This window comes from Cyprinodon tularosa, unplaced genomic scaffold, assembly GCF_016077235.1.
Source record: "Cyprinodon tularosa strain WSP-4 unplaced genomic scaffold, ASM1607723v1 ctg422, whole genome shotgun sequence".
Classification (NCBI taxonomy): domain Eukaryota; kingdom Metazoa; phylum Chordata; class Actinopteri; order Cyprinodontiformes; family Cyprinodontidae; genus Cyprinodon; species Cyprinodon tularosa.
In genome coordinates this window covers 1,185,994-1,203,587 of record NW_024039144.1, presented here as the reverse complement: position 1 = coordinate 1,203,587, position 17,594 = coordinate 1,185,994, and the positions used below count along the sequence as shown (strand labels likewise).

Here is a 17,594-nt window from a genome sequence, read left to right as displayed (position 1 = left end):
TCTGATCACGGCTTGCTTGGTCTCGCAATGAATCCTGGGAAAACCAAGGATAGCGAGGATACATCGGACCGGTCCTTCAAATCGGGCAAACAGAAGGACGCATTTTAAGGTCTTGGAATCCGACCAGACCTTGGCGCCGAGCTATGACATCATAGGCCTTCCAATCTCAAACACAGTTGAAAAGGTATATCCCATAATGCTTTGCGAGAGCTCTCCCCACAAAGCATTATGGTATTTATTGGGGTGGTGATAAAGAAGAACGATGGTGCAGGGACCGAGCAGGGAGGAGGAGCTACGTGACCAACTGAGCAAAAAGTAGTGATCATCTGTCCGAAGGGTCGGTTGACTATAAAGTCCACTATATAGTTCTTGCTCTATAATGATGGAGGGTTTAGGGGTTTAGGGCGGACGTTCAGACACAGCTACTGTTTGTGTTCAGTATAGTAGTACATTTGCTAAGGCCGCCATGTTTTAAAGCTCTCACAGTAAAGTGTGGAACACACGCGTCTTCAGACTCTTTGTCCGAGGAATGTTCCTGGTAGAGAACTTGATCATTTTAAACATGTTTGAACAGTTGCCCAAGCTGAGGAAGGGGAACCAGTGTAGGGCCCGTTTGTTCCCATGAAGGTTCCAGAAGGAGGAGGAGCAGCGCTGGAAATCCTCGATGCTGACCATGTACTGGCCGGGTCCCCACTGAGAAACCCGAACCAGCGTCACAGAAGAGGCGAAGCCGCAGGTGTGGGGTGAAACCCCGTGAAACACGCACTCCCCGAGCCTCACTGGCACTCCTCTCTCCCAAATCATCCCGGCCTCCTCTGCCACTGACATGCCACTGAGGTTACAGAGAGCCATGAGGCAAACCTCCTCCAGGACCTCCCTGTCAGGGAAACGGAGCAAGATGGCGACCAGACGCGGCACAGCGCCGCGACGTAGCAGCAGTTCCTGCAGTTTAGCTTAGAAAAATAAAAATGAAAATAAGAATTAACCACCATTACAGCATTTAAACACAAAAATCTGTTTAAGATTAACAACAATCCAACATTTATTTAGTTGAAAGCATTAACTCCTCAATAAATAAGTTCCTTTTATATCTTCTTATAGCTGGCTGGCTGGCTGGCTGGCTGGCTGGCTGGCTGGCTGGCTGGCTGGCTGGCTGGCTGGCTGGCTGGATGGATGGATGGATGGATGGATGGATGGATGGATGGATGGATGGATGATGGATGGATGGATGGATGATGGATAATGGATGGATTGATAATGGATGGATTGATGGATGGATGGATGGATTGATGGATGGATGGATGGATGGATGGATGGATGGATGGATGGATGGATGGATAATGGATGGATAATGGATGGATAGATGGATGGATGGATGGGTGGATGGATGGATAATGGATGGATGGATGGATGGATAATGGATGGATCGATAATGGATGGATGGATAATGGATGGATCGATAATGGATGGATCGATAATGGATGGATGGATAATGGATGGGTGGATGGATGGATTTTGGATGAATGGATGGATGGATAATGGATGGATAATGGATGGATAGATGGATGGATGGATGGATGGGTGGATGGATGGATAATGGATGGATGGATGGATGGATGGATGGATGGATAGATAATGGATGGATAATGGATGGATAATGGATGGATAGATGGATGGATGGATGGATGGATGATGGTTGGATGGATGGATGATGGTTGGATGGATGGATGGATGGATTTTGGATGAATGGATGAATGGATGGATGGATGGATAATGGATGGATGGATGGATGGATTTATGGATGGATGGATGGATGGATGGATGGATGGATGGGTGGATGGATGGATGGATGGATGGGTGGGTGGATGGATGGATGGATTTATGGATGGATGGATGGATGGATTTTGGATGAATGGATGGATGGATGGATAATGGATGGATAATGGATGGATAGATGGATGGATGGATGGATGGATGGATGGGTGGATGGATGGATAATGGATGGATGGATGGATGGATGGATAGATAGATAATGGATGGATAATGGATGGATAATGGATGGATGGATGGATGGATGGATGGATGGATGGATGGATGGATGGATGGATGGATGGATGATGGTTGGATGGATGGATGGATGGATGGGTGGATGGATGGATTTTGGATGAATGGATGAATGGATGGATGGATGGATGGATGGATAATGGATGGATGGATGGGTGGATGGATGGATGGATGGATTTATGGATGGATGGATGGATGGGTGGATGGATGGATGGATGGATGGGTGGGTGGATGGATGGATGGATTTATGGATGGATGGATGGATGGATGGATTTTGGATGAATGGATGGATGGATCGATAATGGATGGATGGGTGGATGGATTTTGGATGAATGGATGGATGGATGGATGATGGATGGATGGATAATGGATGGGTGGATGGATGGATTTTGGATGAATGGATGGATGGATAGATGAATGGATGGATGCATGGATAATGGATGGATAGATGGATGGATGGATGGATGATGGTTGGATGGATGGATGGATGGATGGATGGATGGGTGGATAATGGATGGATAATGGATGGATGGATGGATGGGTGGATAATGGATGGATAGATGGATGGATGGATGGATGGGTGGATAATGGATGGATAGATGGATGGATGGATGGATGGGTGGATGGATGGATGGATGGATGGATAATTGATGGATAGATGGATGGATGATGGTTGGATGGATGGATGGATGGATGGGTGGATAATGGATGGATGGATGGATAATGGATGGATGAATGAATGGATGGATGGATTAACCCTGCGTGTTCGTTGTACAGTTTGAGCTGTAGCTGCATTCAACGATTGATAAAAATCGTAGTTTATGCCCAGCTTTAGTGAAACCCAGTGTTCATGCAGCATTCTGTTCTACACTCGCTCATGTGCTTTGTTTTGGCTTCTTTACTAGTGTTTCACGTCCAAGGTCGTACCTTTGGTTTATGGTAAATATAAACAGAAGTGCTTTATTTACAAACAAATTGAGCAAAAACAAAGCAAGAACACAACTAAAACACCAGAAGGAAACGGTAATGATTCAGAAGCTGCTACTTTTGAGGTCATATAATGAGACTATTCCCCTCTAATCAACACCGGTTGAAAAAAATGAAAACCAAATAATGTTGTTTAATGCGAAAATGTATGTTATATGTTATAGACTGTGTTTTGATCACACCTTGTAATCTCCTGCATTAGGAGATGTAAAACTAAAAGAGAAAAGCTGCCTGGTGATTATTGATCTGATTTGACTTACAGCTGTCATAAGACATGCGTGAGATGGCTTTGGCTGCATAGATCAGCAGCTCTTCATTTGTGCTGGTCAGAACCGACATCAGGGCTGTAACCAAGCCTGCGTCGCCGAAACCTTTACGAACCACAGCTGAGGAAACAAGAAGCCTCAGTAAACAGAAAGTATGGCTTCCTTCAGTCATTGAGGGATGCTGACGTCTGTGTGAGCGACCTACATTCTTTGGCAAGCTCTGCCACCAGTTTTGCAGTCAGCAAAGTCAGAGGACCTCGGCTTCTCAGAGACAGGGCCAGGATGGGCAGGATCCCACTAATCACAACCTGCTCAGCAGCACCCTTCTCTGGACACAGAAACAATTGCATTTAAAAAACACGGCATACAGAAATGAGGCAGCTAATTTGCAGAGCTGACAAATTTATTTATTACCCAAGTAGAAATCCTACTGTTTAAAAACACTTTTGTAGAAGTTAGAGGATCATCTTAAGCCTTTTACTCCAGTAAAAGTACTATTTTTAAAACCACTTGAAGTATAAAAGTAAAAGTAATGAAGGAAAAAAAAAATTTTAAGGCCAGAAGTTTTAATGCACTACACTATTACAGGAACATTTTTCTACAATTCTGGATGATAACTATCCTGGGTGCTATTCCGAACTTAGTCCCGCCCACAAGGTTTGAGGTCGGGAAGTTCGGTCTGGCATTGCTCCATAGTAGCGCGAGTATTATCGCCCACTCTCTTGCGATCCAATCAAATTGTCAGGGCGGGCTTTATACGATGATGGACAGATGATCAACAGTAACATAATCAACCATGTGACCAAAGCGCGCTTGGGTGACAACAACAATGGCTGCCGCTGGAGAGTTGAGGTGTGTAGATTCTGCTATTAGGTCTGTTCTAGAAAATATCGACAGCAAATTAATTTTAAAAGAGGAACAGAGAAACGCGATCAAGGCTCATCTTCTTATTCTAGGCGTGCAACTGCACGCTTTGATTTTTGTTGACAACAACTATGCGTCGCTTAACATACATCACGCACTCCGTTGCTCTTATTGGTTGTAGGTCTATCCAATTGAGTGCAGAGGCATTTTTTTTCCCTGGTTCGTTCAAAACACGCCCTATAATCACAGCTCTATGGAGCAGCATCAGACTCATTCTGACTAGAATTGAGTAGGACTACGTCAGGCTAGATGATAACATCCTTAGACTTAATTTTCTTAGTTTTATAACTGATGGTAACAGCAGCTCAGTGGCACAGTGGGTAGCAATGCCGCCTTGCAGCAAGAGGGTTACGGGTTTGACTCCTTGCCCGGGGTCTTTCGACAGAGTTTGCATGTTCTCCCTGAAAGTGAGCGTACACTGTGCCATTTTTCAATTGTTGCACGCAGCTACAGCTCACACTGTACAACGAAACCGCAGGCTTTAAAAGCTCACGATGTTTGTTCTCACACTATGTGACCCGACGTTCTGATGCGATCTACCTGCTCACCAGAGATGGCAAAAGTACTCACTTTCCGTACTTGAGTAAAAGTACAGATACTTGTGTTAAAAAATACTCTGGTAAAAGTGGAAGTACTGATTAAACTTCTTTACTCAAGTAAAAGTAACAAAGTACAGGCTAAATTTACTTAAAGTATAAAAGTAAAAGTAGAAACCACTTTTTTCATGCCGTTGCCTACATTTTAAATGGATGTCTGCCAATAGGACTAGATCTCCGTTGTGTTCATTTTCAATCATCTCGTCGTCCATGCTACTATGCTAACGCCACCGCCACCAAGCTGCAATGATTTGCCGCGAATGAATACCGCCGAATCTGTCCATTCATCTTGTAGTGGTGCGTCAAATGCAACGTAGATTCCCATCCAATTAGATTGGATTTGGTATTGATGACGTGAAAAATAATAACGGTAACTCCATTGAAATGATTCAAAACTAAAGTATCGAGCCAATTTTTTAAAATGTAAGGAGTAGAAAGTACAGATATTTGTGTAAAAATGTAAGGAGTAGAAGTAAAAAGTCGCCATAAAAATAAGTAGTAAAGTAAAGTAAAAATATCAGAAAAATCTAGACTAATACTTCGTTACTAGTACAGTAACGAAGTATTTGTACTTCGTTACTTCCCATCTCTGCTGCTCACACTGTACGTCTAAAAACCAGGTGGGACTCAGCTCCGCAGTGAGATGACGCTACTCGGACTCGTCTATACGGAAGCCAAACGAGTAGAAGAGGAATATGAAGCTCACTAGAGTGAAACGCGCTGCCTTGGCTATTTGGCAATTTTGTGCTGAAAGCCCTAAAAAGAAAAGGCGACGACGTATTCGGACAAAGACATGGCTGAGCAAACATGGCTACTACAGTCTGTCAGTTTTGGGTTTACATCTGAGGGGAAGAAGAATCATTGTTCGTCCACTGAGAGATTTGCCCATGACCACCTTACGACGGCCGACTGAAAAACAAACATGTTTGATTTTCTGAGAGGCCTATCGCCTCTCGTTACCACCTTTACACTACATGACGCACCATCAGGCTGAAAGTTGCCCCGATTGAATAAATCTCGCACGACTGGAAAATCGTCCCAAAAAGGGCAAAAAAAAAAATCATACAGTGTACGCCCAGCTTAAGCATGCATGGATACTAACTAGGATATAGAAATCTCTACTATTGATGTATGGAAGCTCATTGGTAGAATTCCCTTATGACAGAAAGAGGGCCACGACTCACACCATTTTATCATCCAGAAGGGGGGACACATTAAATTACAAAACCGAATTCATACAGCTGTCTTAAAGGAATAGTACGCCCAAAACATGATTAGCCTTCATTTTCTACTCACCCCCATGCTGAACAACGCTCTGGAGTACTTTTTGATATCTCAAATGCATCTGGAGATCTGGGAGGCTTCTTGCTGTCTGCTGACATTCAAATAATGGAGGTCTATGGCGCCCGAGGCAGAAAGGTCCATAAAAGTCCACAAAAAACGCGTCAATATTCCTCCATACTGCTCGTCCAATGTATTCCAAGTGTCCTGAGTGGGTAGCATCCAGAATTTACTCAAAACGAAGTCATTTAGAATGTTTTTAGAGCATAAACAGTAGTTTATAGGATTTCCTGAAAGCGCGTTCACGAGTCTACGGAAGCCGGCAGACCAAACCAGATGAAAGTGCGCATTCACGCCTGCTCTGCCGATAATGCAAGCGTAGAAGAAGAAATGTGCTGTTTACCTGTGCAAAGAAAGAAACAACGAAAGAAAAATGTCTGAGAACTTCAGTGTTGAGGAAGAGCAGGAGTTCTTTGCCGAGCTGAATGCGCTGGTTTGGTCTGCCGGCTTCCGTAGCGTCGTGAACTCGCAGGTGCGCGCTTTCAGGAAATCCTATACACTACTGTTTATGCTCTAAAAACATTCTAAATGACTTTGTTTCGAGTACATTCTGGATGCTACCCACTCAGGAAACTTGGAATACATTGGACGAGCAGTATGGAGGAATATTGAAACGTTTTTTGTGGACTTTTATGGACCTTTCTGCCTCGGGCGCCATAGACCTCCATTATTTGAATGTCAGCAGACAGCTAGAAGCCTCCCAGATCTCCAAATGCATTTGAGATATCAAAAAAGTACTCCAGAGTGTTGTTCAGCATGGGGGTGAGTAGAAAATGAAGGCTAATCATGTTTTGGGTGTACTATTCCTTTAAACACTTCATACATCCAGCAACGCATCGTCAAAATTCTGTTATCCCCCAACCTTCAGTCCATTTCAGGCTGCATTTATAGTTTCCACATCGCATTACGTAACTGCACATGCACAGGAATATCATGTCGAACTGGAATTCACGTGGGCTAGTTTATACAGATGTTCTCTGTTTTGCCAAACCTCCTCATACATCATCTAATTGCGTACGAATAAGGCATTAGAGACTTTATTATTGCTAAGACTCATACTAGAACTTCAACATGTACTATTTTGTTGCTAAGTAAGTATAGGGCCACGTGTGAGGATATATATATATATAAGGCAATAAAACTGCTTCTACAGATGTAATAATAATAATAATAATAATAAATCCAATTTTGTACCGCACTTTTCATTAAGAAAAATCTCAAAGTGCTACACAGTGCAAATAAAATCAAAGATAAAAATCAACCATAAAAATCATGTGGTCAATAAAATCAAAGATAAAAATAAACAACATAAAAATCATGTGGTCAATAAAATCAAAGATAAAAATAAACAACATAAACATAATGTACATAATGTACATAATGTAAACCTGTAAGCACCTTTTATTGTCTGATGTTTCATGTTACGTTGCTGGCTGTGCATAATGGGATGAAATGCTGAACTGATGCTGCTACGATTTACACTGGCCACCCCCTGGTGGCGCCACTGGGTAACAGAGTCAAATTTAACTTTGTATCATCTTGAAAATAAATTTATTGACCTGAGTGAAGTTGGCCCCCCCCACCTTCTTCAAATCAGACATAATTAGTGTCAAACGTTTGTGCAGCAAACATTTCCGTTTGTGCCGCTATCATTTTAAAGATATAAAGAAATATTTCTAGAGGTCATCAAAGGTCAACCAGCCCCCCCCCCCCCCCCCCCCCCCCACCTTATTCAAATCCGACGAAATAGGTGTCAATTAACTCGGCTCCGTTTGTGCTGGTTTGTGCAGTAAAAATTTTCGTTTGTGCTGCTTTGGATTTGAAGATTTGAAGAAAATCACGGGGGGGGGGGGGGGGGGGCTGGTTGACCTTTGATGACCTCTAGAAACATCTCTTTGTATCTTTAAAATGAAAGCGGCACAAACGAAAATTTTTGCTGCACAAACGTTTGACACCAATTTTGTCTAATTTGAAGAAGGTGGGGGGGCTGGTTGACCTTTAGATTTTCATTAATATCTTCAAAGCCAAAGCAGCACCAATGTAAATTTTTGCTGCACAAAAGGAGCTGAGTTACTTGACACCCATTTCGTCTGATTTGAGGAAGGTGGGGGGGCTGGTCGACCTTTGATGACCTCTAGAAATGTTTCTTTATATCTTTAAAACGATAGCGGCACAAACGAAAATCTTTGCTGCACAAACGTTTGACACTAATGTGTCTGATTTGAAGAAGGTGGGGGGGGGGCAACTTCACTCAGGTATTTATTGTGCTATGTGGTGAACAACAAGTTGGGGCAGCACCGAGTCCAATCACAAAGAAATTAATTGTCTGGATGAATCTAATTATTTTGATGGGTTTTATTTTTTTTAAATACCAACAAGCCATAATGAAAATGAACTTAAATGAAACAAAAATGTAAGGAGTAGAAGGAAAAAGTTGTCTGAAAATAATTCCTCCAGTAAAGAATAGATGGCCAACATTTCCACTTAAGTAAGGGAATGAAGTATTTGTACTTTATTACTTGACATCTCTGCTAATTTCAAAGATCCACATTATACTGTTTTGTCTAAAAAAGAACATTATTCAACCTCTGGTTGATCTTTCTGATTTAAGGAAAGTAAGATCTCTCATGTTGTCCTCATGCTACAGGACACAAATACAGCTTAAGTTCAACTAAAGACTAGAACCTAGAGGCTGATCCGCTCGGACGCTGTCAATCCTCATTAGTGGACTAGGTTTTACTCTCTCCAAGGCACGTACATGTGGTTGTTAGGATGTGTGGTTTTGCTCATAGAGTTGACAGCATTGGGCATTTTGAATCCCCTTAAATTTATTCTATTCAGTTTATTTCTATAGCTCCAATTCACATCATGTCATCTCGAGGCATTTTACAGTTCAACCAGATCATCCAGTCAGATAAATTCAAAGTTTTTTATCTAAGGAAAACCAGCTGATTGCATCGACTCATTGACTCTTCAGCAACACTAAGCATGCTTGTAGCGACAGTGGAGACGAAAAACTCCCTTTGAACAGGAAGAAACCTCCAGCAGAACCAGGCTCAGTGTGAGCGGCCATCTGCTGAGGCCCACTGGGGTTCAAGGAGACAGAAGCAGACATAGAAAAAGAAGCATAGATACAAAAGGCAACTGTCAACCAGCTCCACAGGCGGCCCCGTCCAGGAAACACACAGCCAGGCAGACGAGCGCCGAGCCAGCTCCCATGTCAGAGGATGAAGAGAGCACATCCAGTTAGTCACAGTCAGAGAAACAGGACTACACTGGAAAACAGGCCAAGCTCCAACATCTAGAAAAATATGTAAAATTCCTAAATTATGAATGTATTTTGATCTTAAAAGAAATATAATTTTAATTCAACCTCATTGAATGGAAATTTCCCTTCATGCAGCTCTCTTAATACATTTGAATCCCTTGCCATGTTTTTTATTTCATGCTTTTCTGTGCCCCCATGAAAACACCCTGGCCCCCTCCTGGCCCCCTGGTACATTTGGTCTAGAACCGCCACTGGTGGAGAATCATGGGAAGTTCTACTTTAGCGTCGGTTTGACAAATCAGGAAATCTTTTAGCAGCAGCATCAAACTGGGCAGGATGTCAAAGTGGACTCTGGTTGCTGACTGGTGGAGCTGGTCTGATGTCATCTGCTGGGCGGAGCTCCAAGCTTTCTCTCTGAAACAGGTTGATGTATGATGACTTCATTCTGCCAGAATGAAGTCATCATACATCAACCTGATAGGAGAAAATAAGAGAATGATTCTGGTAATTTTGCAACTTATTCTTCTAATGTTACAAATATTTCCTCGTAATAGTACGACTTTATTCTCGAAATAATAATAAAAATAAAAAGAATCTCTAGCTTGGCCCTAATACTCAATCGTATGTCTGAATCGGAGCAAATTGTTAAATATTTTGTAGTGTTTCGTTTTTAGTTTTCAAGAAAAAATAAAGCAGGATTAATGCAGCATTTATTGAGTCTATTGAGTGTCAGAGGCCAAACATGCAGAAAGCTCCCAGAGCTTCATCAACTAGACCAGGTAACAGGAAAGCCCATAGTTATCAGAGGGTTAGCATCAGCTAAACGCTACCAGATGTTTACATTAAATAACTCTAGTTGTCCCTCCATCATGTAACTAGATGATCCACCAGCAGCCCTGCTTCTTCTTTTTTAATAATGATAACTATAAACTGAAATGGCGTCCGGTTGTTTGTTCTTAATCCTGGACAGCTGCAGTGAGCCGCCTCCAGAAGCCGCGATTAAAATCTGTGTCAATATTAAAAGTTATGTGAGAAAGAGGGGGGAGTTATTTTGCTGTTCTGAGCAGGATGGACCTCATCAGTGCAGGTCTGTGAATGTTTTCAGAAAAATTGGGAGAGTTTCAATTCTATTCAGTTTATTTCTATAGCTCCAATACACATCATGTCATCTCAGGTCACTTTATAGAAATAAAACAACCAGATCATCCAGTCAGATTGATTCAAAGTTTTCTATCTAAGGAAAACCAGCTGATTGCATCGACCCATTGACTCTTCAGCAATCCCTCACACTAAGCATGCTTGTAGCGACAGTGGAGAGGAAAAACTCCCTTTGAACAGGAAGAAACCTCCAGCAGAACCAGGCTCAGTGTGAGCGGCCATCTGCTGAGGCCGACTGGGGTTCAAGGAGACAGAAGCAGACATAGAAAAAGAAGCATAGATACAAAAGGCAACTGTCAACCAGCTCCACAGGCGGCCCCGTCCAGGAAACACACAGCCAGGCAGACGAGCTCCGAGCCAGCTCCCATGTCAGAGGATGAAGAGAGCACATCCAGTTAGTCACAGTCAGAGAAACAGGACTACACTGGAAAACAGGCCAAGCTCCAACATCTAGAAACAAAGGTGTTGATGGCAGCAACACAGCTCATTTATTATTAAAGATAATCAAAAACCCAAACTTGAATTACCGGTTTAAGTAAGACATTAACTCTACAATCAACTCACTTTTCTCCTTGATGTTTGTCAGCACGGTGATCAAATGAGGTCTGAGTTCATCTTCGATCAGCTCCACACCAAGAACTCTGATGGCACCCAGAGCATTGTTCAAATTATCTGCAGACACAGAGATGAAGAAAAGGATCCCCAAATTTAAAAGAACAAACTGGACTAGAGGATGTAGGGAAGTAAACACTCCAAACAGTGAAATAAAAGCAATATTTATGACAAACATGAGTTCAAACATCAGGGCTGTTTAAAGCGGCAAAATCACACAGACATTATTAGAATAAACTTTAAACGCCAGAGGTGGGGACTGGAATCACATCATTTTATGATGATGGATTTGACTCTAAAATAATGATTAGAGATTTTTCACTTGAATGTCTTTACTTAAAAATCCGTCCTTTTATCAAAAATCTAAAATTTAAAGTACCTGTTATTTAAAAGATGAGAACTTAACTCAAACTGTAATAACAAACACAGACTTACTCCCTGTCTTTTTAATCTCTTTATATATGTGTCCATCAGTGATAGCACAATATTAGTATTTTTTCTTTAAAAAATACTAATATTGTCTCAAAAGCAATTTCTCTGGAAAATCACACTGCAAAAACGATCTAGAAATGAGCAAAAATGTCTTAAATTAAGTGTATTTACCATTAATTTGAGTGGATAAATAAGATTATCTGCCAATGGAAGTAGTATTCTTACTCTTAAAATAAGATAATTAGATAATATGCACTTGAAATAAGACAATGCAATTGTTTTTTCCTTATTTTAAATGTAAATTGTCTTGTTTCATTGGCAAAGTGTCTCACTTACCTTCTCAATTTAAGAAAAAATGCACTTATTGTAAGAAAAAATGACTTCTTTAGAATGAAATGTTTTGCAGTGCATATTTGGTGTGGATGCACTGTAAGCCGTGCAGCTCAGCAAACTGTCCGTCAAAGAACAATGACAAGAGAAGCAGCCATGTTTGCTCTGAACCCACAGCAGACATGTGGACGACGGCGCTCTGTTCAGATGAAACCAAGTTTGAGATCAACATCTTTGGCAAAGCGCTGTATGTGCAGGAGAAAAATAATACTGAATGCATCGTTGTAATGGAGACGAACGGCGGTGGCAGTATCATGCTGTGGGGTACTGTTGTTGACGAGTTAATAAAAAATGTCTCCCTAGAAATTTTTGCCTATTTGTAGCATTGAAACAAACCTGGCAACGTAAAGATGAAGATCTGAGTTGTCTTTATTTAATCTACTAAACCATATGAAAACTATTCAGGCTGAAGTGATGATGGTTAAACATAAAAGATATAATCAGTTTCACAGCCATATTTAACTAATTGGAGTTTTTAACAACCTGCAAATGATGGCAGACGAGTGGTGCAAATGTTCTGCAGACACATAAACATGCAGCAAATACAAAAAGTACTGCAAAGACAAATATGGGGCCTGTGAATAAATAAGTAAAGCTTGAACAAAAGCACCTGCAAAGGGAAAGTGCTGCAAGAAGCAAAAACAGATGAATGTTCAGAAAAGCTACAACCTAGCTCAGCTAAACGTCATCTAACCGCTGCAAACCAGTGGCGCCACCGTGTGCAATGCCGCTGGCATGATCATCAACTCTTACAAACCCAGATAATAGCCAAACTAATGTCCTTTGACCTGAGCCTGAGCAAAAACGTAATCAGGATTCCTGTTGAGAGCATTTGGAGAGAAGAAAGAAAATGTTTGTTTCATATTAAGCATTTTAAACTGGGTTTTATCTTGGAAAATCAAGTTTAAATGCTATTTTTTTTATCTAAACCATGACATTTTGATTTATTTATGCATCTTTGTGACCTGGTAAACCAGAATATTAATCTGTTGAATTTAGGTTTAGTTCTAACCATTAATAATCTGGGACTGCTCTGATCTGATTGGACGAAGCAACACCTACACTGCAAAAACGATCTAGAAATAAGTAAAAATTTCTTAAATTAAGTGTATTTACCCTTAATTTGAGTAGGTAAATGAGATAGTATGCCAATGGAAAGAGTCATTTTACTCTTAAAATAAGACAATTAGATGATATGCACTTGAAATAAGACAATGCAATTGTTTTTTTTTTCATATTTTAAGTGTAAATTGTCTTGTTTCATTGAAAAAATGTCTCCTTTATCTCCTCAATTCAAGAACAAATGCACTTATTTTAAGAAAAAATGACTTATTTGCAGTGTAGTGCCTGTCTATGTCTCTGAAAGGGGGGTCGTTAACAATTCCCAACAATTCCCTCTAACGACCCCCCTTTCAGAGGCATAGACAGGTATGGGGCATTGCAGGCTAACAAAGAAGCCAAACGACCCCCATTCCAAAGGGGGGGACCCGTTCATCCGTTTCTATTTGCATGTTTTCTAAACTAAAACCAGGCTTTGTTGGGCTGCTGGATAAAACCTGGAACTAAACGCTATTTCTGACATTTTGAACTGAAAAAGCTTCCTGGATGGAAGAGAAATGTCTTCATATTTAGAAACATTGATTGTGCCCAATGCAGTTGATTGTTTTTTTTAACCTTTTTTGGATTTTCATTGTAAAACGCATTATGGATCATCACTATCATTGCAACCCCCACCCCTTTACAGGAGACCAGAGCACATCGCCTCTTCAGCCAGTCTAGAAAAAATCAAAATCTAGGTAAGTCATTATTTATTAAAATAAGTTAATTTGTTCTTGAATTGACATCTGGTACAAGACAATTCACTGGAAAAACGATCTAGAAATAAGTAAAAATGTCTTAAATTAAGTGTATTTATCCTTAATTTGAGCAGGTAAATTAAATGATCTGCCAATGGAATGAATATTTTTACTCTTAAAATAAGATAATTACATAAAATGCACTTGAAATAAGACCACACAATTGTATTTTCTTAATTTAAATGTAAATTGTCTTGTTCCATTGACAAAATTTCATTTTTACCTCCTCGATTCTAGAACAAATGCACTTATTTTAAGAAAAAATTACTTATCAGGATTTTGATTTTTTCCAGTGTTTACATTTAAAATAATAAAAAAACAATTGCATTGTCATATTTCAAGTGCTTTTTATCCAATTATCTTATTTTAAGAGTAAAAATACTCATTCCACACTGGAAAAACGATCTAAAAATAAGTCAATATTTCTTAAATTGAGTGTATTTACCCTTAATTTGAGCAGGTAAATTAGATAGTTTGCCAATGGAATGAGTATTTTTACTCTTAAAATAAGACAATAAGATAATTAGTTAATATGCACTTGAAATACAACAATACAATTGTGTTTTCTTATTTTACGTGTAAATTGTCTTGTTCCATTGGCAGGGTTTCTCACTAATCTCCTCAATACCATACCATACCATACCAACTTTATTTATGAAGCACTTTATACACCGAACAGGACCAAAGTGCTGTACACAATCATAAAATACAATAAAATTATAAAATAGAGAAAAAACGAGTGTAAAATACATATTAGTATACAAAAAGAATAAAACAAAGTAAAACGTCTCAAATTGTGTCAAAAGCCAAGGAAAAAAGATGAGTCTTAAGAAGGGACTTAAAAGCAGTAAGAGAAGAGGCCTGTCTTATGCTCAGAGGCAGATCGTTCCACAGCTTAGGAGCTGCCACAGAAAAAGCACGGTCTCCTCTGAGCTTGCATTTCGTCTTTGGGACCCTCAGAAGCAACTGATCAGCTGACCTGAGGGAACGGGAGGGTGTATAAGAATGTAACAGCTCAGACAGATAAGAAGGAGCAAGGCCATTAAGAGTTTTAAAAACAAATAAAAGACTGGCAGCCAGTGTAAGGAAGCTAAAACAGGGGAAATGTGGTCGAATTTTCGTGTACCTGTTAAAAGACGTGCAGCAGCATTTTGAACCCTCTGAAGATGAGAAATATACAAGTCGCTGACCCCTGTATAAAGTGAGTTACAGTAATCCAGCCGTGTCGTCACAAATGCATGGATCACTGTTTCGAAATGCTGTCTGGAAAGAATGGGTTTTACTTTTGCTAGCTGCCTTAAGTGGAAAAAGCTGGACTTTATAACAGCTCTGATGTGCGCTTCCATTTTAAGACCAGCATCCATCTTAACCCCTAAATTTGTAATAACCGGCTTAACGTACTGAGCCAAGGAGCCAAGACTAGTCACGGAATCAGCAGTGGATCTGCCAAAGATCATTACGTCCGTCTTGTCCTCATTGAGTTTTAAAAAATTTAGGGCCACCCAGGCCTTCACATCTTCAAGACATAAAAACAGAGACCGAAGAGAGGTGGAGTTTACATTCTTTAGCGGTAAGTATATCTGTGTGTCATCTGCATAGCAGTGAAAGGCAATCCCATGTTTTCTTAAAATAGAGCCGAGCGGAAGAAGGTAAAGTGAGAAAAGGAGCGGGCCTAGAACTGAGCCCTGTGGGACACCACACGACAGTGGAGCAGAGGGGGACCTATGGCCATCAAGACAGACACAAAAAGTACGTTCAGCCAAATATGATCTAAACCAATCTAGAGCTATGTGACCGACGCCCACCCACTGTTCCAGACGGGAAAGTAAAATGACATGATCAACTGTGTCAAAAGCAGATGATAAATCCAAAAGCACCAAAACAACAACGTCACCTGAATCAGTTGCTAAAAGTATATCATTAAAAACTTTTAAAAGGGCTGACTCTGTGCTATGAAATGGTTTAAAACCAGACTGAAAAACCTCTAATACATTATGTTCATTAAGATAGGCCATTAGCTGATTACAGACTACCTTCTCAAGAATTTTTGAAATAAAAGGCAATTTAGAGATAGGTCGATAATTTGCCAGAACAGTAGGATCCAAAGCTGGTTTCTTAAGTAGAGGCTGCAGAACTGCATGTTTCAGAGCGTTAGGAACAATGCCTGAGGACAAGCTACTATTTACAAGAGCAAGGACAGAAGGACCTATAGCAGAGAAAGCTTCTTTAAATAATTGGGGCGAAATAACATCATCTGGAGAACCAGTTGGCCTTAAGTGATTAACCACCTCCTGCAATAATTGCAAGTTCACACATTCAAAGCTGTGGAAAACACCAGAACAAGGCCTTTCCTTAGAATGACTGAGAATCTTGGCTGTATAAGTAATTATTTCTTAAAATAAGTGCATTATTTCTTGGATTGAGGAGGTAAAAGAGATATTTTGCCAATGGAACAAGACATTTTACATTTAAAATAAGATAAAAGCAGTTATTTCAATTGCATTTTATCTAATTATGTTATTTTAAGAGTAAAAATACTCATTCCATTGGCAAAACATCTAATTTACCTGCTCAAACTAAGGGCAAATACACATAATTTAAGACATTTTTGCTTAATACTAGATAGTTTTTTCCAGTGTGAGGCCTGATATAGGCTACAGGTCATGTTACTGAGGCAGAATCCAGGTTTAACATGCATTAAAAAGTCTATTAGTGCTCCACTCACCGTTGGAGGCGTAGGGCTGCAGCCGGCTGGATATGTGTTTGTTCCTGTGAGCCCGGGCTTGTTTTTGGGAAAGTGGCACATTAGGATGCCCCATGTTACTCCCAGCTGCCGTCTCCAAAGTTCAGGCGATTAAACTTTCTCAGACTGACATACTGTGACTCTTCTTCTCCATTTCCTTCCTTCCAGTGATTTTTCTTTCCTTTTTAGCTCAAATATTTGTTTTGCCTCATGCCTGCTTTGCCTCTCTCCTGCACAATCCAGCTGGCTCTCTGTTCCCTGTCAGGATTAATACAGAGCAAATCCTCACTAAACCTGCGCACTGATGCAGTGTGTGTGCACTGTTAAGGTATTAGCACTTGGCTGACTCTCCTCAGTTTATTCCTACCGCCACACAAGCTCACATAATGCCTTTTGGCTTCTAGAAAATTAGAGTCAAAACAAGAGCACTGGAAAAAAACGATCTAGAAATAAGTAAAAATGTCTTAAATTAAGTGTATTTACCATTAAAATGAGTTGGTAAATGAGATAGTTTGCCAATGGGATGAGTATTTTTACTCTTAAAATATTTAGCTCATATACACTTGAAATAAGACAATGCAATTGTGTTTTCTTATTTTAAGTGTAAATTGTCTTCTTCCATTGGCATAATGTCTCTTTTATCTCCTCAATCCAAGAACAAATGCATTTATTTTAAGAAAAAATTACTTATCTAGATTTCATTTTTTCCCAGAGAGACTGATAGAAACTGGTTTTCTGCACAGGTTAACTGTTAGCTGCAGCTTTGCAGGTTAACCTCCACATTTACTTGATTACTGTATTTACTTATTGTATACACTGCAAAAAATTCATATCTCAGCAAGTGATTTTTTTCTTAAAATAACTGCATTTTGCCCTGAATGTAGGTAAGTGAATGGAGGTAAGTGAATGAATGGAGGTAATTGAGACAATGGAGGTAAGTGAGACACTTCGCCAATG

At 40.2% G+C, this 17,594-nt stretch overlaps 1 protein-coding gene across 1 annotated transcript; it reads right to left on the bottom strand.

The window, feature by feature from the left end:
• Window positions 1–365: 365 nt before the first annotated feature.
• si:dkey-21e13.3 (uncharacterized protein LOC100150043 homolog) lies at window positions 366–16,811 on the bottom strand. The gene is made up of 5 exons (XM_038299275.1): window positions 16,620–16,811; window positions 11,169–11,276; window positions 3,523–3,645; window positions 3,312–3,437; window positions 366–953 (listed from the first exon to the last, which is right to left on the bottom strand). The coding sequence occupies exons 1-5, from the start codon at window positions 16,711–16,713 to the stop codon at window positions 481–483; spliced, it is 924 nt and encodes a 307-aa protein (XP_038155203.1). The 5' UTR covers window positions 16,714–16,811; the 3' UTR covers window positions 366–480.
• Window positions 16,812–17,594: the final 783 nt, after the last annotated feature.